Source organism: Anser brachyrhynchus (genome assembly GCF_964034855.1).
Source record: "Anser brachyrhynchus genome assembly, chromosome: 18".
Classification (NCBI taxonomy): Eukaryota; Metazoa; Chordata; class Aves; order Anseriformes; family Anatidae; genus Anser; species Anser brachyrhynchus.
In genome coordinates this window covers 6,850,064-6,871,784 of record NC_137711.1, presented here as the reverse complement: position 1 = coordinate 6,871,784, position 21,721 = coordinate 6,850,064, and the positions used below count along the sequence as shown (strand labels likewise).

General features: G+C 52.7%; 4 protein-coding genes across 4 annotated transcripts; 2 read left to right on the top strand and 2 right to left on the bottom strand.

Moving 5' to 3' along the window:
• The first annotated feature begins 48 nt into the window (after window positions 1-48).
• LOC308179773 (uncharacterized protein) lies at window positions 49-5,368 on the top strand. The gene is made up of 5 exons (XM_080560458.1): window positions 49-209; window positions 909-1,030; window positions 2,594-2,692; window positions 3,109-3,273; window positions 4,317-5,368. The coding sequence occupies exons 1-5, from the start codon at window positions 143-145 to the stop codon at window positions 4,461-4,463; spliced, it is 600 nt and encodes a 199-aa protein (XP_080416584.1). The 5' UTR covers window positions 49-142; the 3' UTR covers window positions 4,464-5,368.
• A 535-nt stretch (window positions 5,369-5,903) lies between these two features.
• MRPL27 (mitochondrial ribosomal protein L27) lies at window positions 5,904-9,052 on the bottom strand. The gene is made up of 4 exons (XM_080560463.1): window positions 8,923-9,052; window positions 7,577-7,699; window positions 6,765-6,832; window positions 5,904-6,324 (listed from the first exon to the last, which is right to left on the bottom strand). The coding sequence occupies exons 1-4, from the start codon at window positions 8,942-8,944 to the stop codon at window positions 6,118-6,120; spliced, it is 420 nt and encodes a 139-aa protein (XP_080416589.1). The 5' UTR covers window positions 8,945-9,052; the 3' UTR covers window positions 5,904-6,117.
• Window positions 9,053-9,074: 22 nt separating this feature from the next.
• EME1 (essential meiotic structure-specific endonuclease 1) lies at window positions 9,075-13,978 on the top strand. Its single transcript, XM_080560420.1, has 8 exons — window positions 9,075-9,766; window positions 9,849-9,976; window positions 10,175-10,267; window positions 10,722-10,840; window positions 11,294-11,420; window positions 11,983-12,098; window positions 12,811-13,000; window positions 13,508-13,978. Exons 1-8 carry the CDS (start codon window positions 9,133-9,135, stop codon window positions 13,679-13,681), a joined length of 1,581 nt encoding a protein of 526 aa, XP_080416546.1. The 5' UTR covers window positions 9,075-9,132; the 3' UTR covers window positions 13,682-13,978.
• A 1,735-nt stretch (window positions 13,979-15,713) lies between these two features.
• Window positions 15,714-20,549, bottom strand: LRRC59 (leucine rich repeat containing 59). The gene is made up of 7 exons (XM_080560452.1): window positions 20,292-20,549; window positions 19,909-19,968; window positions 19,236-19,394; window positions 18,790-18,894; window positions 18,026-18,098; window positions 17,173-17,346; window positions 15,714-16,527 (listed from the first exon to the last, which is right to left on the bottom strand). Exons 1-7 carry the CDS (start codon window positions 20,394-20,396, stop codon window positions 16,283-16,285), a joined length of 921 nt encoding a protein of 306 aa, XP_080416578.1. The 5' UTR covers window positions 20,397-20,549; the 3' UTR covers window positions 15,714-16,282.
• Window positions 20,550-21,721: the final 1,172 nt, after the last annotated feature.

Sequence of the window (21,721 nt, the reverse complement as noted above, 5' to 3'; positions counted from 1 at the left end):
AGGGGGCGGCGGCGGGCGGCGCGGCGGCCAATGGCGGCGGGCGGGGGGCGGGCCCGGGGCCGGTGCGGCGGCTGGGGCTGGGGCTGGGGCCGGGGCCGGGCCCCGCCGCGGGGCGCCCTGCCCGGGCCGGCCGGGCCGAGGGATGGCGCAGCCCGGGGGCGGCGGGGCGGCCATGGACGGCAACGTGCTGGCCATCGTCATCGCCGCCAGTGAGCCGGGGGGAGAGGGGGAACCGGGCTGGGAGTGCGCTAATGGGGCTGGGAACGGGGGAACGGGACTGGGAATGGGGGAACCGGGTTGGGAACGGGGCTGGGAACGGGCCGGGAGTGGGGTAGTGGGGGTGAGAAGGGGGCTGGGAATGGGGGAACCGGGCTGGGAGCGGGGTAATGGGGCTGGGAACGGGGCTGGGAATGGGGGAATGGGGCTGGGGACGGAGGAACAGGCTGGGAGTAGGGTAATGGGGCTGAGAATGGGGCTGGGAGTGGGTTAATGGGCTGGGAACGGGGCTGGGGATGGAGCTGGGGACAGAGGAATGGGCTGGGAATGGGGGAAGCGGGCTGGGAGCCGGGGAACGGGGCTGGGAGCCTGACCCGGTGCTGTGCAGCCCCAGCTGGGGTCCCATAGCTGCTGGAGCCAGGCCGGTGCCTCCCCCCCATGAGCTGTGGGTGCGGAGCTGGGGCTGAGCCCCCGAGCCCTGTGCCGTGCCCCCGACCCCACGGGGAGAGGTGGCCGGGGGACAAGCGGGGCTCTCAGCGTCCTGGGGTCAGGCGGCAGGCAAAGCCGGTGTCTGTGGTTTGTTCCCGAGCTGATTTTGTGCCCAGAAACGCAGGGGGTGAAGGGGGGCAGCTGCCGGCAGGCCCTGCCCAGCCCGGCTCACCCCTGCGCCCCCCCCGTCCCACCTCCGGCAGCGGTGTCCACGTCCGTGTTCATCGTGGCCGTCCTCATCCTGCTGCTGCTCTTGTACCACCGGGACCCCATGTGCTGCCAGTTCCTCTGCTCCTGCCGCTTCTTCCAGACCCCCGGGCAGTGTGTGAGTACCTTCCCTCCCCTCCTGCCAGCGGGTCCCACACCGGCCCCAGATCCCAGCTCTCGTTCCCACCCGCTGGTGTCCTCGAGGCCGGACCCCCTGCCTTCCCTCCGCACCCACCCGCACGTGCCCGGCCATGCAGCCCGCAGCAAGGCCTCCGGCTCCCCAAGCTGCTCGCAGAGGGGTGTCCTCCTCCCCCGGCACGTTCGTGTGCAGGGCTGGGCTCCTCCGGGCTGCTGCTTCACAGGGAAGGGGCCCAGCAGGGAAGGGGGCCGGAAGGCTTGGCGCAGAGGCAGACAATGCCGCTCTCTAGCACTTGCATCCCAGCAACTGGCTTCTTGCGCGAGACACAAAGCCCTTTCACTCGCATCTGTAATTTCCTGGGGCTGCCTTTCAAGTGGGGAAGCTGCTGATGGAAAAAGAGCAGCGCGTGCAGCCAGCGTGGCCTTTGTGGCAGCGGCCGCCTTGGGGAAAGCTTGGCCTCCAAAAGCTGCGGGGACGGCAGCTCGGGAGGAGGGCCCTGGGTACTGCCCCAGCGCCCTGGAGAAGAGGGGACGTTCTGCCTCGGCTAGCAGGGGACAGAGAGATTGTTGAGTGGAGGGGAAATCTAATAGCTCCAGCAGAAATCACAGCGGCAGTGGGCTGCCTTGCTGGTGTCCCCTGCCTGCTTTGCTGCGTCTGTTCCTTTCCCCTCTCCTCCCTGCTGTGGCACACGCTGGGAGGAGGGTTCAAAGCTCCTGGAGGCTGGGCAGGATGCATCCCGAGCTGCTTGGGACTGCCTTGGGACTGCTGCCGAGGAGCAGGACCTTGCTGGCACCGACCCGGCTCAGCTGCCTGTAACAGCCCCGGTGCCTGCGAGGCTCAGCCGGGTGTTCGCAGGCACAGGCACAGGGCCCGACTGGTGCTGGGCTGCGCTCTGCTGCTGCACGTGCCCCACAGATAACGCGGAGGTCCTGGGCTGCTTTCTGTCGGCAGAGCCGCCCTGTCTGGGAACGAGGAGCGTCCCGCGGCTCCTCTCCGTAGGAAGAATCTTTGCTTGCTCCCGCTCAGCACGTTTGCAGGGAATTGAGTTTAAGTAGCACAAGGCTGTTCAGGAACAGGACGTCTATTGCTCTTCAGATTTGCTTGCTGCGTTACTCCGAACCGACTCCCTCGGTAGATAAGCGTTTACAAATTCTGTAACCCTGAGCATGTGACCCGGCTCTTATCTGCTGGTGGTTGTTGTCGTCTTCATTGTTGTCTCCCAAAGCAAGCTCCTTCTGCTGAGTCTGAATGAAACCTGCCGCTGGGGCCAGGCTGCCGTCCCTCCAGCTGCGTGGCGTCGTGGTGCCAGCGTGCTCGGGCGCTGCCTGCTGAGGCTGTGCCTTCCCTCCGCAGCTCCGGGGGCACTGCTGGAGCTGGGCACCTCCAGAAGCCAAAGGGAGAGTGCCGAGCCCCGCTGGGCTGTGATGAAGGCTCCTGCTGGGGGGGGAAGTGGGCTGCCTGCTGGCTGAGCTCTGCTGGCAGGCGGGGTGGGAGGGATTTTGGCTCGCTCTCATCTTTTCCCTTCCCGACCCCTCGTTACAGGACTGCCCCCCTCCGTACTTCAGCAGCAGCCAGCGGCTTGTGGGGCCCCAGCGCGGAGCATCGCGGCTGGAGAGCGCTGCTGAGAACCCTGGCATGCAGGTGAGGAGGCTGTCCCTAAGGGGAGCCAGGGGGAACTTGGAAGGGGACTGTGGTTACAGGGGTCTGGGGAGCTCCTGGGGTCATGTGGAGAAGGCCCTAAGCAGCAGGAACAACTTTGGGAAGCGCTGCCTGTATGTGAGATCCCGCAGAGGAGGGCCGGGGATGCGACAGGGCTACCACATTGCCCTGAGGTGTTCGGGCATGATCCCTTGGAGCCTGGGATCCTGCAGAGCACATCTGTGTTGCGTGGCTGTGGTGTAACTGCCTCCTGGGAGGGCGTGCGGGTTTCCTCTTTCAGGGTTCAAGGAATGGCACCCACAGCTTTGAACCCTGAAGCACCTTGAGGTGGCACCGGGCCGTGAACTTCCGAGAACCACCGCGGTGCTGACATCTCTCTCTGGGCTTGGCATTCCCAGGGAGACGAGCTGTTCTGCGTCGGGCCCCCCAGCAGCTACCGGCTGCCTTCCTGGGAGCAGCCCCGCTTGCCGAGCTACGAAAGCGTGCGGAAGAAAGACCGCCAGCGGGAAATCCACCAGATGATCGCCAAGAGGTTTGGGCTGTGGGCAGATCCTTCCCAGGAGGTGAGCCTGAGGTTGTTCTCGGCTGGCAGAGCCCCAGGGGCAGTCCCCACTCCGCTCTGTCTTGCCTCAGCAATTTGCAGTAGCTGTGGACTCTGTTCTCTGCACTTGCCTTTCTCCGATAGCCTTTATCTCTGGGAAAGGCACACGGTGTACCAGGAGGCTCCTTTCGTGTGCATCTGTGCCAGTTAATGATTCATCCCTCTCGGTGCATTTGCAGAAATGCTTGTGCTGGGAGTAAGGGCAGAACTGCTGATGAAAGAGCAGACCCGTACAACTCCGAGCTGGGAATGTTAGTTTTGGATCCGTAAGGCTTCCATGGGTTCTTGCTCCCTTCTCCCTACAGGGCACCTCTGACAGGCCCCTCGCTGTTATCTTGAAGTGTTTATGGCTTATTCACGAGCCAAAGGCTTTGCCTGTTACCACGTTTAAGATTTGCACTCCCTCAACAGAATAGAGAAGAGCAAGTGCATCTGCCAAGTAGGTCCTGTGGCAGCATCCCAAGAGACTCCCGAACAAAAAGGCCTCATTGACTAAAGCAGGACAGAAATATTTGAAACCCGTAGAGCACAAAAGGTTCACTGATTTACCTGGATTTAATGCTGCATCATGGAATTTGGAATAGTCAGCACTTGGCATGCGGTGTTTGGGATTGTAACTAATGATACTTGCCCCGAAGTGAGAGCACTAATGGCACAGGAGGGTAAGGCCCAGGCAACCTGGCGCTGAGGAGCTGAGTCTTGTGTTAACTGAAGTCATCTTTTTTCTGGCTTTGCAACAAGTGGTGACAAGTCCTTGGGACAAGGAGGAACAGGAACCTTGTACAGCGTACCAGGGGAGCGGGTGGAACATGCTGTGTCCTCTCCACTGGATTTCTGTCCCACTGTGTGGCAAACAAGGTCCCATCTCCCAGGTGCTCAGCCTGCCAGCAGCCTGCTCGTCTAGGGAGAGCAGGAGTTTAGTTTCAGGCAGGTGGTGGTTGTGATTTTTGTATCTGCTCTGATTATTTCTGATCAGCTGTAACGCTCTTCCTCTCTCCTCGACAGATGCCACCTCCTTACGAGCATGCTCTACGGCATCCTCCAGCTTTCTCAGGAACAGCAATTATCTCAGAGACCTCAGACAGACGTGGTGCACCAAACCCTTTCCAGGCCCCGGTCAGCTACCAAACTCAGCGAAACACAGCTGTGTGAGGCCTTAGCCTCACCGTGCTCCTCCTTCCCTTGGTGGCAGCGATGGAAGTGCCTGGGACATCGTTCTCATCTGCAGGGAACAGCCAAACCTCAGACCTTCACCCTTATTTCTGATCAGCTGAGGGAGATGCAGGCAACTCAGACCCAGCCAGTGGAGGTGTCCGTCCCGCAGCACGAGGATAACCACGGGGCCAACACCGAGCACTGCGCTCTGCCCAGGGTGACCAGGGACATCTACTTGCTCTTCTCTCTGGCACATGCACTGTTACCAAAGGCGACGGACCGGCTGCTTTGTCCTGCAGAGGGGCAAAGCAAAGATGAAGGTCTGCTCGGCCAGAGCTCCTCGAGGCAGCCGGTATATCGTACCTCTGTGAGGCTGCAGCAGGCACCACCAAGCACACCGAGTGTCAGACCTCAGGCGGTTGTGTTGTGCCACTTCACGTTTTCCTTGGGTTACAAAACCGTTTACTTTATCAGCGTATCAGATACCAGGCGGGAATCTGACCCGTGAGTGGCAGAACGAACGTGCATCGCAGCACTGCTGCGTGCTCTCCCAGCAGCGTTCCTCCGATTTACAGCAACTTCGTGTGGACCTCAGGGAAAGGTTTGGAGACGCTCGAGATCCAGGGGTTACATCACTTGCAGCGCTGCGTGCAAAGACAGGCCACCGAGATGAACTGGATGCGCAACCTGGGAAAGGACAAAGCGTAGTCTAAAGTGTAGCTGGTGGTCTCCATGAAGAACGTACAGCAAAGGCGGAGATACGTGGCTGACAGTACCTAGTCATCTTTCGCAGAGCAGACAATCTAATGATGTCGTTACCAGTTTTGATAATCTGTTTTCTACTGCAGAGCTGATGTTTCAAATTGTTTACAAACCTGTAGATAAAATGAGATCAGCTTGGCCACGAGGCAGTTGGGCTCCTTTCTTTCAAGTAACACAAGCAATCATGGAATGGCTTGGGAGAGACAAAAGGCTAAGTCTTCCGGATTACGGCTTTACGAGGCGCCTCCAGCTGCTGAGCTTCAGACACCATCCCAGACTCGTGCATCTTACCAGGCACTCTAAAATTAGTTACAAATTAGCTTTAGAAGTATGAATTTGCCTCGCGTAGTTAGAGAAAGGAATGCTCCCAGGTATTTGAGGTAATCAGTGAGGTGGGTTAGACATTAGCAAAAATCTAGCTTCCTGGGGTGCAGAGTTAGGTGCAGTTGGCAAAGGACCTGTCCTCTCCTGCAGCGTGCTGAGCTACGATAAAAATACAGCAGTAGTGCCTAAAATGAGTACAAATAGAGGGAATTATTAATAGGACAAGTATTGTCACAAGGCTAATTCTAGAGTGAAGTACTCCAGTGGAACAACAGAAGGGGTTCTCCGGGGGAAGGCAGCTCCACGTACTGAACGAACGCAGGTGATGTTCTATGAACAGTCAAGACCCAAAGGAACTCCAATGCATTTATTGGGCGCTCTCACAAAACCCAGTGATCTCTCCAGTGCCTGAACTCCAACCCTGTGTGCTTTGGGAGCAAGAGAGCAAAGGCACAAACAGGTGTCCTCAGAGCTAGAACACTCTCGTCCTCCTGAGATGGCAGCCCAGGTACAGCGGTCTGTCCCAGCCGCTCCTTCCCATCCACCCCCACGCGACGCAGGAGACTCAGAGCATGGTGACCAGCTTAAAGCTCCCCACTTCTGCGGTGGGGATAACGCTGATGAAGGTTTTATAAAGAATTGCGCCTTTGGGTAGACGACAGATCACCTCCCTGCTCTCGCTGCTGCGGGGTGGAGGTACGTACACCTCCTTGGTGTATCTCACGATCCCATCCTCCAGGGCGTAGAGCGTCTTGTTACGGCCCATCCCCACCTGCAAAAGGACCGGCACAGCATCAGGATGGAAAGGGTGGAGGTCGCTGCTGAGCAGATCTGATCATCTGCCTGCCTTGGTTCCTATCTTGGCTTCAACAGCATCCGCTGCTTCGTATTTTAAAATAAAAGAAAACCACGCCACTTGCTTCCAGCAAGTGTGTAATGCTGCTCGTTACAAGAGAGGAGATGCTGATTCCACCCTAAAGTATAAGAACCCAACTCCATAACCCTCAGTCCTTTCCTAAACCAGGTGGGCACAGCTGTGATTCTGTGCAGGCTGTGACTAAGAAATACCAAATAATGAAACCCAATTTCAAGATTATAAAAAAAAAAAAAAAGAAACAATAATTAAAAAACAGCTTGAGAGGGAGGAAGCACAGAGGTGGGCTGTTCTGGGCTGCTGTTCTGAGTACCAAGGAAGACAGAAAAGCGACTTACATAAGCCCCTGGATGCCAGCGTATCAATCGCTGCGTAGCCAAAACGTTGCCTGCGTGCACAAACGCACCTGCAATGGAATGACGGAGTCAGCCTGTGGAAAAATGGAGCTCCCCGAGGCCCTGAAGCTGGCGGAAAACTACTGGTTCCAGGACTTACAAAAAACAGCTTTCTGTGGAAATTTTCTATGGAAAAAATGACTTCAAATGCTGAAAGCATCCGAACAAAACTGCTGTTAGCGTGAAGCAGAGGGCAATTGATATACAACGGAAAAAAGCAATTCTAGGCCTTGAAAGGATTGCTCCTGGGGTACAAGGCATTTTCTGTTTGCTGAAGGCATTCGTTTTATTACCTGTAACACTGATATGTTTTCATCAGCAAACTCACTAATTATTAAGCACTTAGCTGCAAGAATCTGTACTTTGGCTTCAGCTACACGTCATAATTCTCCCCTTTGTAAACAGCTAAAATGCCACGCTTTTCAACCCAGCATGGGGGGAAAGCGCACTTAAGTTCTTCGGTGTCCCACAGCGCACCCTCCTCCCAGCCTCTCCGGAGAAGCAAAGTACGTTTTCCGTAGCCAATTTTGGCTGCCCGCTGGTGGGCCCGTCGGGGAGGAAGGCTGACTCACGCTGCCCTCCTGCTGCCCACCCTCGACCAGGAGGTTTCGCTGAACCTCCTCTCTCCTTTCTGCTGGAAGAGTGCCTCAGCCGCCTCCTACAGAAACGCTCTGCAATTATCACCCCTGCCAGGGAATAACCCTCGAAGGACGCCACGAAACACGAATAAGGGCAGAGTAGCTGGTTTGGCCTACCTTCTACTTTCTTGACTCCATAGCGCTTCCCAGGGCTGCGGCCACCCAGATTTTTTGAGCTGCCCCCAGATTTCTTAGAAGCACATCTGACAGCAACCAGGCTTGTTTGCGGAACGCTCAGAACTGGATTTGGAGCAAGAACAACAACAAAAATACCTGAAAAGTTAATACACATGCTTTTTTTCCCCCAGACTTTATCACTTTATACAGTTTTTAAAGCTAAAGGCAAACAAAAGCCTGGAGGAAAAAACAAGTTACTTCCAAGATAAATGATAATTAAACCACCCTGGACGAAATCTTCTGCAAAGAGACGACATCTCAAGTTCTGCTGCTACCCAGACAAGAATAAAACAATCAGGACATGAAGGACATAGACAAATTCATGTCTCATAAAGGCCTTGTAAAACGTGCTACAGAAATCGCAGGTCACTACAAATTGGCCTTCTATTGGTTCAAGAAAAGACAAACTGTGACCTCTGTTTCAGTTTCACCCCTCAATTGAATGGCATTTATTTAGTTAGTAAGTAAATATTTTGTAATCTTACAAATGAGGAGACTCCAATGCAGAGTGATACATAAGCACATACAGAATTGTTATCCTGAACATAACAGCTTCAGCATTTTGTGCAAATCCTTGAGTTACAATAGGACAAGCCAAGCAAAAGAAGTCAGTCGTTACAGTCATAGATTGTGTCTGGAAACACAATGTCATTCACACCGCAAACGTACTCATTTGCGAAAAAAGGACACCGACAGAAAACACAGTGGTTTTGTTCACCCTCTGGTGAACTTCTCTGTGTAAAACACGACTGTGACATAATTAGTTTTTCTTAGAAAGATCTCAGCAGTTCCTCCTTCATGCAGTTAGCTGGCAAATCCACGTTTTCTAAATCCCTCTTTTCAACCTCTGAAGCAGCAGGTAAGAGCAGAGGAGTGCCTATTGTGCCATAAAACATGCTTGTTTCCTCGCTCTGAGGAAACCCCCTGGATTCACTTAGTCTTAAGTTATCATAGATGGTCAGTGAGCTAGAAATCTTGTAGAGAAAAAAGGAACGTGCTCTATGAAGAACGTTAATTTAAAATGCTGGATATTTATTACGTAAAGGACAGGCTCTGGGACCCGGCCGCAGGGAAGGAGGCAGAGGAAGGGGAGTTACAGAGTTAAACGTGCCCACATTCTAAGCTACAGCCCAGCTCACTGTACCAGAAAACACACAAAACCCCAATGGCTAGTTCCCGGGGTTACGTTTTGTGTGGCAGTTAATTATTTTGCGACCAAAAAGCAAGCCCCGAGCTCCGGGACCCCCCTCGCCCCTTCCCGGCCCCTGCCGCCGCCCCTCACTCACACAGCCGCCCCAGCGCCGCCATCTTGCCGGCGCCGCCTCCCCTCCTCTTCCGGCGCGGCGGGCGGCGGTTGGTCGGAGCGCTCGCGCACGCTCACCCGCGGACCAACCACCGCCCAGGACGCGCGGCGTGCGCGAGGGCTCGGGCCAATCGGCGCCCAGCGCGGCAAACGCCCGCCCGCCCCCCAGCTCCTTCTCCTGAGGGGAGACAAAATGGCGGCGGCCGCGGGGGGCGCTGAGGGGCGGTCGCCGCCGTCCGGGCTGTCCCCGCGGCCGGTGTCGCCACCCTCCCCCGGGTGGGGAAGCGCCGTTGTGGTGCTGAGCAGCGACAGCGAGCCCGAAGTGGTTCCTCTGGCCGAGCGGGTGAAGAGGAGGCTGTCCCGCGGCCGGCCCTCAGCGGAGGGGAGCGCGGCCCGGGGGGAGGAAGGGGGAGAGCGGCCGTGTGGGAGCGGGGAGCGGCCGGCGGCTGGCGGCGGGGGGCAGGGTGGCACGGCCGGGGTGCTGGTGGCCGAAGTCAGGCCTTGGGGAGGCACGAACGGCGCCGCAGGGGCTGAGGGGGCGGCTCGGGGCCTGCCACAGGCCGCTCTGGCAGAGCCTGCAGCCCGGCCCGGCGGGTCCCCACCAAGCGGAGGCAGCGCAGAAACTTCCCCCGCTCCCAAGAAGAGAAAGTATAGCCAGAAGGAGAGGGAGGCGATGGGCCAGGCTGCGTGGCAGAGGAGAAAGGAACGAGAAGCGCAGAAGAGGCAGCAGGAGCAGGAGAAGGAAAGGAAGAAGACCCTAGCCAAGATCCTGAAAGCTCAGAGACCAGGGGAGTGCCAGAAATACATAACGGTGGTGCTGGATCCAGGTACTTCTCCTGGCAACCTGTGACTGCCTTGTGCTGGCAGTTGTCTCTTGCCGTGGAAGCCTGACCCACGTATCAATTTCAGCTATTTTACAGGTAGAAGGTGGTGCGCAGGTCTTTGCTGCCTTGCAATCCGCAAACTATGCCTGTGTGGTTGAGAGTCAGGCTGTTCCCTGCAGCATCACCTGGAGGAGAAAGGCTGTGATACCTCAGGTGCGAGGACAAAACCCTGATGTGCTTGCCCTTTAATTTCTGTGTTATTTGCACTTCATAACAGCAGTCTTTAGCAACCCACTTGAGCATGCTCCAAACTTCTCCCTGTCTCAGAGCTCTGAGTGGGAGTGCCACTTTGAGTGAGTTTGAATTACAAACAGACTGATGCTCTGGCTGTTTGCTTTTGTATCTGGGCAGACTGAAGATGGTGATGAATGGACAGAAGAGCCAAATGTCCTGGTTCTGCTTCGCCTGGAGGAGTTTTTGTCCATGGTTCGTGGCTACAAGCAAGTAAGGCTGCTTATGACTTTCATGCTCTCTGAACGTGCCTTGCTGAAAAGTGATATTTGTTATCCCTTTCCATGGGATGGTTTTGATGTGGGATGGAAACCGTGGTTCCAGTAGACCATAAATCTTGTTTTTAAAAGCCAGTATTTGATCAAACACATCAGGGCTGTATAACGCAGAGTTCTGACAAGCTTTCTTTCCTAGCTGCTGGTTTTCACAGATTTTTGAAGAGGTAACGTTGTCCTAATAGCTCCTGCCAGGTCAAGTATGTTGTGGGTTGGTTTGTTTGGTGGTTTGTTTTCTGCCATAGCTTATTACTACATCGAGTATTGTCTGTCTGTCCCCAAAGGGCTGTGTGAGCCGACCTTTTCATCTGCACTGACTCAGATGCAAAATTGGAGCCATAGGTTGCTGGGGTTGCCTGCATAACTCAGTATGGTTCTGTTGGTCTTTGCAGGAGGCCCAGGGCTGTGCAGGAGATAAGGAGACCTTACAGAGCTTTGTAGCTCAGGTTATGAAGAAAATGCCTGGAAAAATTTTGGCACTGACAGTAGTTGAAGTAGAAAAGTATTTCAGGTGAGACTTTTTTCCCTCCAAATGTTTCTGCGTTGTCTCTGGCCTTGCAGAATGCTATAGGTGTTTACAGTAACTCCTTCTAGCAAAGACTGGAGCGTAACTAGTGTTCCTACCCAGAAGTGCTCCACTATTTTTTGTATAGGAACAGAAGCAAAGTTCCACCTAGTCTGTCACCACAGTGACCGAGGGCAAATAGCTGGGGAAGAGCGTGAGGATGGCAAAAAAGTCCCGAATACTTTCTTGGAGTGCTTTTCTAGTTTTCAAAGAATTGCTGCTGAGGAATTTTGTTAATCAGATATGATGCTCTTGGATTTGATGGTCCTTGGTGTTTTCTCTACAAATTCAGTGTCCCTTAGTACGGGTTATTGGTATTAAGTTGTCTTATGCTCCACAGCAGCCTGGTCCTGCTGCTTCTGCTGAAGTGAACTCCCAATCTTCTCTTCATCTTCTTAGATGTCTCAGAGCTCAGTCGAAAAAGAGACTGCAACAGGCAACAGTGCACAGAAATCAAGGAGAAGAACAGAGGAGGAAGGAAGCTAAGGGTTCCGGCCTGGAGATATCCAGACTGGATGTGGAAGAAGTGAGTGAGTACCTTTAGAACAGGCAGGCAGCTGTTGTCTCTGCTGTCTGCCACCACTGGAACATTTGATGCGCTCACACCTTTTCCTGGACAGGGACCTTCAGCTGTTAGTAGTTTACGTGCTGCGTACTGAACTCTGTGTGTTCAGTTCCCCACCGCTCGGATACAAACCCGCTCTCCCCTGGACCACGAGGTCTCATTCACCTTAATTTTGGGCAGGGAAACGTGAACCTTGGTTAGCATCTCTCACGCTTGTGGCCCACTGGGAAAGCCCAGCATTGCTGCCCTGGTGGCCTGCGTGTAACGGGAGCCTTCCGCTGAGGGGCGATGTCAGCTGCGATGGCACTCGGCTCCTGTTAAGCAGCAGGAGGCAAAGCATCCCTAAATACGTCTGTGCCTTAAGCTGTTTCCAAAATGGGGAGGGAGTGGGTGGTTATGACTTATAGCAAGATGTTATGACTCGTTGTTTTGGTTCTGTGTTTGTTTTTTTTTTCCAGACAGGAATGGGGTTTGAGGTTAGAAGGTGAATTGTTCCATTTGCTGTTTCCGATGATGTTTACAGGCCTTGGTGGATTTGCAGCTGTGCACACAAGTCCAAGTCACTTTTTTTGCGAGCTGGGAGGAGCTTGGAGAGTTTGCCACTATGTTCTCAAAAGCCGTAGCTGAAGCACCGTACAAGTGAGTGAACAGATGAGGTTTGGTCATACCTTTAGAAAGGCTTTGCTTTCAGGATTCCTGGGAGGGAGTAGCAGGGGTGAGGAGAGACCCTGATTTCGAGTCGTAGTCTCTTGGCATCAAGTAAAGGTCTTGATCTCAGTCTGATTTTAGGAGTGGGAAGGGGATGTGAGTCGGGCTGAACTCAAAGTACCAGCTTTTCCTCCATATGTAACCAAGAGAGACATTATCGAGAATGCACCATTTAAATGTTTCAACTGATAAAGAAAGACAGCAACACGTTACACGGTGGTAGCGAAGAAAGCCGTCTTGTGTAGTCTCACAGTCTTAGCATTCCTATCACAGCAGCTGCTGTATTTTGTGTCTCCGCCATGAAAAGAGACGTCTTTAAAAATGACATCTAAAAGTGTGTGATTATCCTTGGCAGTCAGAAAGTGAATTCTTGTTTACCGCTTTGTGTGCATGTTGGCTTCTGTCAGAATTGCTCCCTAGTACAGGGTTGTTTCTTTTTCAGTGGGAAATCTGGGCCTTAGACTAAGAAATAGGTAATGCGTGCAGACAAAACAGGGTCACATTTTTATCATTTGATGCCAGTGGTGTCTGTAACAGCTTGGCATGAGAAGCGATGCGCACTCTCTGTGTCTGTGTGATAACACGTACAGGAATTTAATTTTTTTTTCATGGCTTCCTTTGGATTTCTATCCATTGTCCTTAGGCGAGAGCAAGAGAAGACTGGATTCTCTTTCTACTTAGAGAACAAGTGGTGCAGAGGTGTGAAGGTGGATCCCTCTGGAAAGGGCCTCTTTGAAGTCTGGAAGAGGCAGATACAACAATTTAACCGGGTCAGCCTGGAGATGGCCGAGGCTGTTGTGTCTGCATACCCTTCTCCTCAGCTCCTGGACCAGGTAAGGCTGCCTCAGGAACCCTGAGGACTGCGTGCAGACAGCCAACTACTGCAAAGGTGGAAGGAATCCTTTAATCGGGATTAATTTTGGTACGGTGATTCTGTAGGAGCTGTTTAGTAAGGTAGTGAAGGAACCGACTCCTTGGTACCCGTTGCTTTGGCTTTACAGAGCAGACTGCAGAGGAGCTCGTGTAAAGGTTTCCCTGCAGCGGGAAAGCCAAAGAAGTTTCCCATCGCCGCACAGCCCTGCTTGATTTGTTCGCTCTTACCTACGGCAGGGGTATGCCTAGCAGCAGCCTTTAGCGAGTCCGTTCCATTTACACGCAGCCGCACTGCTTCTGCAGCTGCCTCTGAGCGTGCGAGTGAGATCTGGAGAGGGACCAGCTGAAAAATGAGTTCGCGTTGTGAAGGCGTAGAGCTGTCACAGGTGCATGGCTGGGATTTTTTTATTTTCTTTGAGCACTGGATGCAAATAGATGATGCCGTGGTTCCTTTGTGTTGCTTGTAGGCCTATAGTAGATGCTCCTCAGAGCAGGAGCGGGAGAACATGCTGGCTAATATCCTTGTGCGCCGCGGTGATGGTGTGACAGCCACCTCCCGCCGGATCGGACCAGAACTTTCCAGGCGAATCTATCTGCAGATGACTTCTCACGATCCTGACCTCTATCTGGACGCCACCTGATAGCCCAAGTGAATGAGGATTTTGTGGTTTCCCTGGTTTAAATATTCTGCTCCCTTCTGGGAAGACGTGCTTAGGTAACACATGGGGTCATCACTCGTGGTTTAAGGACTTTAACCACGTGCAGTCTTTTATCGTGGTGGAAGAAATCTGGATAAAATTGCGGAATGGCTGGGGTTCACACAAAGGTGGTGAATGTCTTCTGTAACAGCGTGAGATGGACATGCCTTACGGCACGGATGGTGCCTTTCTATTTATCAAGAGCTCTTCCTAGGAAATAAATCATTTTGTATAATGCTTTTCATTGCTTCTTAACGCGCTGACTTGACAGTAGTCAGCTGTGACCAGGTGGCCTCCAGAGGTCCCTTCCCATCTCAAGCCGTTCTGTGACTGGTATGGCTCCTGTTGAAAGGAGCGTTTGCTGCTGGTATCCTAAACTGCAAGTAGTTTCTTTCTCTCTCCGGTGTGAAAAACTCTAATGCTCAAAGCAATGTGGTGCTGCCCCAGCACCTGCTCTAGTGAGGGGGAAGAATTTACCTCACCAAAGAGACTTTTTCAGTTTTCCACTATAGCAGATGGGAATGAGTAAGACTAATTTTCGGATTTAAATTTAGACTGCCCTGATTCAGTCTCCAGACAGCTTAATCTATAGAGGGTCGTGAAATCTGATTACATGTGTTGGAATTATGAGGTCTAAACAGTTGGCAGAAAAAAGCTTTCTTTTAATTAGATTGGGGACCACGCTTGCCTGTCCACGAAGCCATCAGCACTGACGTGCACCCAAGGAAGGCTGAGGTCTTGTGCTACAGAGGCACTTACGGAGATGAGTGCTGAGTGTGAATTAGGCTGCATCCAAAGCATGGAAGTCGCCCTTTGGAAAGGGGGAATGTTTTTCCAGTGAAAAATCCTGAGCTCTGACAGCTTCACACGCTCAGCGGGAGCCTTTGCGCAGCCAGTAGCATACTTCGGACCTGAACTGATAAATCTTAATAGCTTTGCAATTGTTACCTTAAGCAACACCCTCTCTTAGATAGCAGAGCAGCAAATTCCTGCCAGATGCTGAGAGGAATGGATACAGAGGGGGAATGTTGCTCTGAGTGGCGTTTGCAATGTTTCTGAACATTTCCAGACAGTAAGCAAGGATCTTTTAAAGACTATAGTGAGTTAAATACCAAAGCTATTTCAAGGAAGCTTGGAAAACGTACGTACTGCTAAGCTGGAGAGACAGGCAGCCTTTCCTTCCTTTTATCTTAAATTCATGCTGTTGCTTTCTTCTGCAAGGTTGTGAGAGAACTTATCACTGGACTATGGAAAGGTGAGGGCTTACTGTTTGAGTGATGACCTTGATGTGAAATGCTACGGCTGACTTCCTCGTGGCAATGCAGTAACAGTGGGACAGAGTAATTGCCATTCCTCCTGGCAGTGCAGTACTGCAATCAGCAATAATTGCAGGTAGCACCAGGGAAGGAGCCATCCTGGTGACTGATGTCCGCACGTCTCAGTGACTGAGTTTGGAGCCTGGCTATTCTGAAACCTGCGCTCACATCGTTACATCTGCACTTCGATTTGTTTTAACGCTTATGAACCCTTTGAGGACACGACCAACTTCTGTTTTTCTCTTACAGAGATTATTTATAATTAATAGGCCTTTGTACAGCTGAGTTTTCTTCTCTAGGTACAACCTGCCAAACCTCCCAGCCTTTGCAGCAGTGGTCCCAAGGTGAAGTCCATTTCTGCCAGGCTCTGTGTGACGCTGCAACAGTGCCACCCAGTGCTGCCTACTGCTGCTACAGGCAGCCACCCATCCCCTGGCTTTCTGTGAGTGCCAGACCCCCCCTAGTTACACGCAAAAAAAGAGGCTGCAGACTGGCAAGAAGCCCTTCTTAAGCTGCAGCTCCTTTGTTGGCACTAGCTGGCTAAAACGAGTGGTTACTGTATGCAGCCAGAGGTTATTTTTAAACTGCTAAAATTATTTAACTCCAATTAAAACAATGGGTGTTATGCATTAGCAACATAAACATCCAGTGGAGACAAATTGATGCGAAAACTGTTGTATTGAAAACTTTCAGCTTTTTTCAAGAGTACATCAGCTTCTTCACTCCAACATAAGGATGCACAGCCATTCCACAAACTTGTAATTGGTCCTGGAGGAGGCCTACATATATCAACCCCATACAGCCATATCACTGATTTTTAGCATTAATAGAAATGAGAGCAAGAAATGGATATGTATTACAAAACTTATACCTCCATTATAGAGCTATAGCCACCTAGTTAACTGTAAGGCTTTTTTTTTTTTTAATTTTCCCCGCTTCTATAAACTGGCAACTTTCTGTCTCTCACAATCTAGGTAAAAATTCCTTGGAGGCAAGAAGTATTAACAAATTTAAGTAAGTTAATCTGGGCAAATAAGAGTTTACAGGCCAACTGAGAAACACGCACAGCAAAGATGATCCAAACAATAACTCTGCTCTACGTGGAGTGGACCAGCAAATCGATGCTGACTGATTAGAAGCAGTTTCATCAGAACACAATTCCATAGGAATTCTGGCTGCATGGATGGTGGCAGGAGATGCTGACGAAGCGAGTGCCCGTTCCGGACGATCACTGCTGCGAGTTCTGGTGTAGCAGGTTTTGCAGGGATTTATGGTTTTGCACAGCAGCTACCACATCCTCGTAGAGAGTGTTCACGCTGATGCACAGCGGTTGATGTTGTAGCTCTGTCAGCTTGCAGACAGCCAAAGTACAGAGGATGCACAGCAGCACCAGCAGCAGGACCCTCAGCACTGACCGTGACCAGGAGTGCTTGTGCCGGGGCGGCTGAGGAGGACGAGAACTGGAGGCAGGCTCTGTAACAAGAACGTTTGCAAGATCAGGAATGTGAGGATTTAGTCAAATATCTTTAACAGTTACATTCAGAAACATGCTGCTTAGGTAACGTGCTTTAGCCTGTGCTACGGTTGTCTTTTCTCGTGAACCCTCATCACTTAACTCTGGTCAATAAATAAATGCACAAAATCTCCCCACTTACATGAGAAGTTTGAGATTTTCACTTCTGCCCATGGAAGTAAAGGCAGTAAAGCATCCCTGTGTTGCACAAGATCTGTTTTTAACGATATAATTCAGTACATCTAAGAAGAAAGGAGTGGAGGGAGGTTCTCAGGAACACTTGCTTAACTACAAAATTCAGAAAGTTCTTCAGTTCATCCCGGATACTGCAGCACTGTTCCTCAGCTACAGCTGTCCACCTGTAAGGCTTCTAACAAGCTCTACTGCTGTACTGTTTCCACACCACTCTTGCTCTCTCTCAATACCTGGACTGCATAAAAGCAAATCTGGCATCAAAAATAAGATGCAGACTAAAAATATGTTGCAGTTCTATGGCAGTGGTCTTATTCATTCTCCTCTGCTTATTTTGCCTACGCAGTGCTCAAGGCATACATTAAATTATCACACTACAGCCTTTATTTGGACTCACTGTGGATGCTACTTACTTCGGGTTTGCACGGTTTCTTTTTTAGTTTTCTTTTCCATCTCCTGTTTTGCAGCTCTCTGAGCATCGTACTCCCGTCTTCTGCGTTCCTTTTCCTCTGCCTTCTCTCGCTTCCTCATTTCCCTTTCTTGAGCCTCCCTGGCTCGCTGTTCGGCTTCACGCTTCTTCTCCATTTCTGGGGATTAATAGGAAGTTTTTTCCTTTAATTTAAAGAGTTGTTATTGCCTTCTTCCTTATTATCTGCTTATCTGTTTCCAGTTGGAATGAGGAAACAAATCCCTGCACACACTCCTGGGCAGCCTGCTCTAACAGGGGGACTGCACCCTTACACCTTTAGCCATTCTTTGATTCTGTGAAATTAAATAACCCCTGGGGTGGACTTTTGTTTTTTTGCTTGTTTTTGTTGCTGTTTTTTATTACATATCTTCCATCTTGCTACCTCAAATTTAGGCTTCCCTTAAAATAAATCCTGTGCTCTTCTTTCATATACTTTATGTGCAACCCATAGAACGTTCCAGCTGGGGACCTAACATGTCCCACTCCTGGGCGTGTTCAAGGCCACGCTGGATGGGGCTTTGAGCAGCCTGGTCCAGTGGAAGTTGTCCCTGCCCATGGATCTTTGAGGTCCCTTTCAACCCAAACCATTCTAAGATTCTGTTGTTGAGACAACAAATAGCACAGTGATCCCAGACTATCTTTCTCCTTCTGGCCCTCCTACCCTAGGACTCCCTGGTAGTCACAAACACAAAATTCTGACAGTTCCAAATAGTTGCTAGCTGGCAATCAATATATATGGGCATGTTAAAGATTGGGAACAGAACTCAGCAATGTGTGTGTGAGAACTTAGTGCTTACCTCGCTCTGCTTGGAGCTTCCGTTGTCTTTCTTGGTCCTGCTCAGACTGGATCACTTTCATATGCTGCAGTACCTTCAAGGCCCAAGAAAACAACCTGAGAGCTCTGCAGAAGGCTCATTGCGTAGCCAGTTCAAAACAGAACCGTTGGAGCGTAGCTGAGGACAGTCGGCTGGGTCTAACCAAGCCCTGAGTTTGCACACAGCTGCCTTAGCCCTGCAGGTACAGCTCTGAAGAGAGCTCAGACCTTCCTGCATGAACCTCTGCAGTTAAGAAGCAGGTCAGGGTGTCAGAAGAGCAAATGTGGCAAATGATGCTAGCTGATACAGAGGATCACAGAACGATTTTGGTTTCAGCAAACTGAATTCCTGCAAGGAACAGCACGACAAGGCAGTGGCACAGGCACAGATTTTTACCTCTTCTTGCTCCACAGCTCCCAGCAATAACTATTTACATGACCCTATAGTTTGCCAGAACTTCTCCAAAGATTTTTGTACACTGGAGTACAAGCCTACACACAGATTATTTTCTCTGAGTGTCCCTTTGCTTCCTTGGCGATGGAAGAGAGTCCTGCTCAGCCTGGTGTTTTCCCTCTCTAGGCACGGAAGCAGTGAAGTCAGTGCAGTGAACCAGCACCTCACTGGCTGAAGAAATTTCAGAGTGCTGCAGCAGCAGCTGCCCAGCTTGCTAAGCAAAAAGAGGAAAAGCCATGCACCGACAGAGCTAAGTGAGGAAAAAACAATAAAAGAGCAAGCAGGTTCCTTACCCTGACAGCAGCCTGTTTACACTGCTTCTCGTCCAGGCAGTCTCCGGCTACTTTAGCTAGAACGGGATCCAGGGGATTGTCCTTCAGATCCAGCCACTTCAGGTTCTGCAGGAAGGAACGACAAAGGGGAGGCTGTAAGAGCACACAGCAAGCAGCTGACCACAAACAGCACAACGGTCCTGTAATTATTTAAGAGATCCAAAGCAGAAGCAAAGAGCCGCTTCATAAGAACGAAACAGGTATGGAAGACAAGCAGTGAGCTCAGGCAGAGGTCTTTTCAATAGATGTGAGATAATTTCCACTGAGCTGTGGTGCAGAGACGGCTGAATTTTGGAATGGGTAGTCATCAGGATGGATGCTTTACCAGGGAAATCAACTTGAGAAGGATCACAAGACCCTGGCTTGCATCCCAAAGCTTTACGTAACTGCCCAGCAAACAGTTTTACCTTGAGCTGTGCAAAGCTGACTGGCAGGGTGACTAAACGGTTGTTCAGGAGGTCCAGATGCTGCAGATTGACCAGGCGGCCAAAGTCCAAAGGCAGCTGTTGAAGGCGATTTTTGCTCAGATCCAGTTTCACCAGGTGCATCAAACTACAGAAGTCGGACTAAAAGCCAGATACAAAAAGCAGAAAAATCTTGTCAGCATCTTAACGAAGGAACCTTAGCAGGGAATGCGCTGAGGTAGCCTGCACCTTACGTAAGGCACAAATCCTGAACTTAGCCCAGGACTGCAGCTGGAGGAAAATCTCTCGGAAGAGAGAGGTAGGTGCCAGTGGGACAGACAGGACAGACAAACCAAACGTGGTGGTGTGCAGCAGGACAACCGAAAACCGAATTTCCACGGGCAAGGAAACCGGTCTGTGTTCACGTTGGGATCCTTTGGCGGGAAGATGCTGCAACCTTTGTTCAGTTTGACCTCCCTCGTTAGGTGCTACGTGTCTCAGTAAGAGCTACCCACCCGTACCGACCCTTAATCGGCAGCAGTGCCATTCAGCCACCCCACAAGGAGTAAAGGGCCATTTCCGAGCCTCCCTGCTCTGCTGGAGCACTATTTATCTCTCCTAAATATTTCCTAGCAGACCCTCCTTATCTTCACAGAGGCCCCCTCCAGCATCTTACCGGCAAGGAGATGAGGTTGTTACAGGACAAATCCAATATCGTTGCCTTCGGGAGCGCAGCCTGAAAGAGAAACAAAGTGCTTGGGCCCCCAGGTAGATACAAACCGGGACTGCACGTGCTACTTTTCTTCCACCCAGGCCGCGGGTTCCTCCCCAGGGCTGTTCCTGACGGGGTCCGGACTCAGCATCCTGGCTTTAGAGCCGAAAGGCAGAATTCCCGTGCTCACAGCCACGCAGCCTCTCTGCCCGCCAGGACCTGCGAGCCCTCCTCTCGGCCACGTTATCAACCCGCAGGCCGGCTCGGACACCCCCGGCCGCGGTGCGCAGCTCTCCCCGAACCCCGGGGGGGCACCGCCCGGCACCTCCCCGCCGCCAGCCGCTCACCAGCTCCCTGACGGGCACCTCGCTCAGATCGCACAGGCTCAGGTCCAGCTCGTTGCCGTCGAGCTTGTCCTTCAGGCTCCCCGCCTTGCCGCCGCCCCGCGCCATGGCCCCGCCGCGGGCGGCGCTGCGGGAGGCGCGGGGCCGCGGGGCGGCGCGGAGCGGCGGGGGCAGCGCGGTGCGGAGCGGTGCGGAGCGGGCCGACGCGGAGCCGCCGGGCCAGGCCGAGCCACGCCGCTCCCCGCTCCCCGCCACCCACTTCCGCGGCCACGTCCTCGCTCGGGCCGGCGGCACCGGGAGGGTCCCCAGCGCCCTCTGCCGGCCCGGAGCGCCGCGCTCGGCTCCCCCCCCCGGGGCCGCACCGCTGCCCCCCGGCTGCTCGGAGGCTCGGCGGGGGGCTCCGAGGGCTCCTGCGTCCCCTCCTCGCCGGCACTCGGCCGCTGCTGCTTCGGAGCATCCTCGGCAGCAGATCGCGGGCAAGCTGAGCGGTCTGTGCCTTGTCTCACAGCACTGGGTGCCGTCGCTTCGTTCTCGTCGTGGTGTCCATAATCAAAGCGCCACACTTGGGTTTTTTTTTTTGTCTTTTTTTTTTTTGTTCCTCTTTCCAAGGAGGAATTCTGCAGCTATTACTCCTCCTTCGATCCAAAAGCTCCAGCACTACACGAGCAAAGTGCTCTCTTGCCTTGCCTGACCCACTGGTGGGAAAGTCAAAAAAAGGAGCCTGGGACAGAGCCAAGTCGGTATTACCAGTAATGGGATTGCAGCGAGTACCAGCCTTGGCTTTGCTTGCCCCTATGCAAATTGCGGCGTTAATGCTCTTGCAAAGTTGTTTATAACTGCTCCAGCACTTCTGCCCCGCGGGTGCCTTGGTTAGGCTTTGGGTTGCCTCTAGGCCTCTTCCAGCACTGAGATCTGCTTACCTCAGCACAGATGGGACCGAGATCACAGGAGTCTCTGAGCAAAGGCATCACAAACAGCAAACACAGATTTGTCTCACAGAAAGTCTAATGAAATTTGCCTAAAGTTGATGTGCTCCCACCCAGGAGGTTCTGTAGGTTCACAAAGCAGGTTATCGCACCTCCCGGTGGCAAGCTGACATTACAGAGCCCTCGTGTGAGAAAAGCGAGGTCCGGTTACGCAAGCACCTCCCCTGTGCCTCAGCCTTTCTCAGCGAGTTTCAGAGGGCAAGGAAGGGCCAGATCTGTGCCAGGGACAGGGGGGAAAGTCGTGCATCGCCAGGTCTCCCGACATGGACACCAAGGGAGGTGACCCGAGTTACCCAGAGCTAGGGTGGGCTCCTGTGGGGTCTCGTGCAGCAGCACGGCCCCTGCTGCCCTCTGACGGGCACCCCGGCCATCCTGGCAGAGGCACGCGGAGTCCTCCACGTGGAGGCTCAGAGGGGGCCTGGGTGAAACCTTGTGCATGTGTAGAAA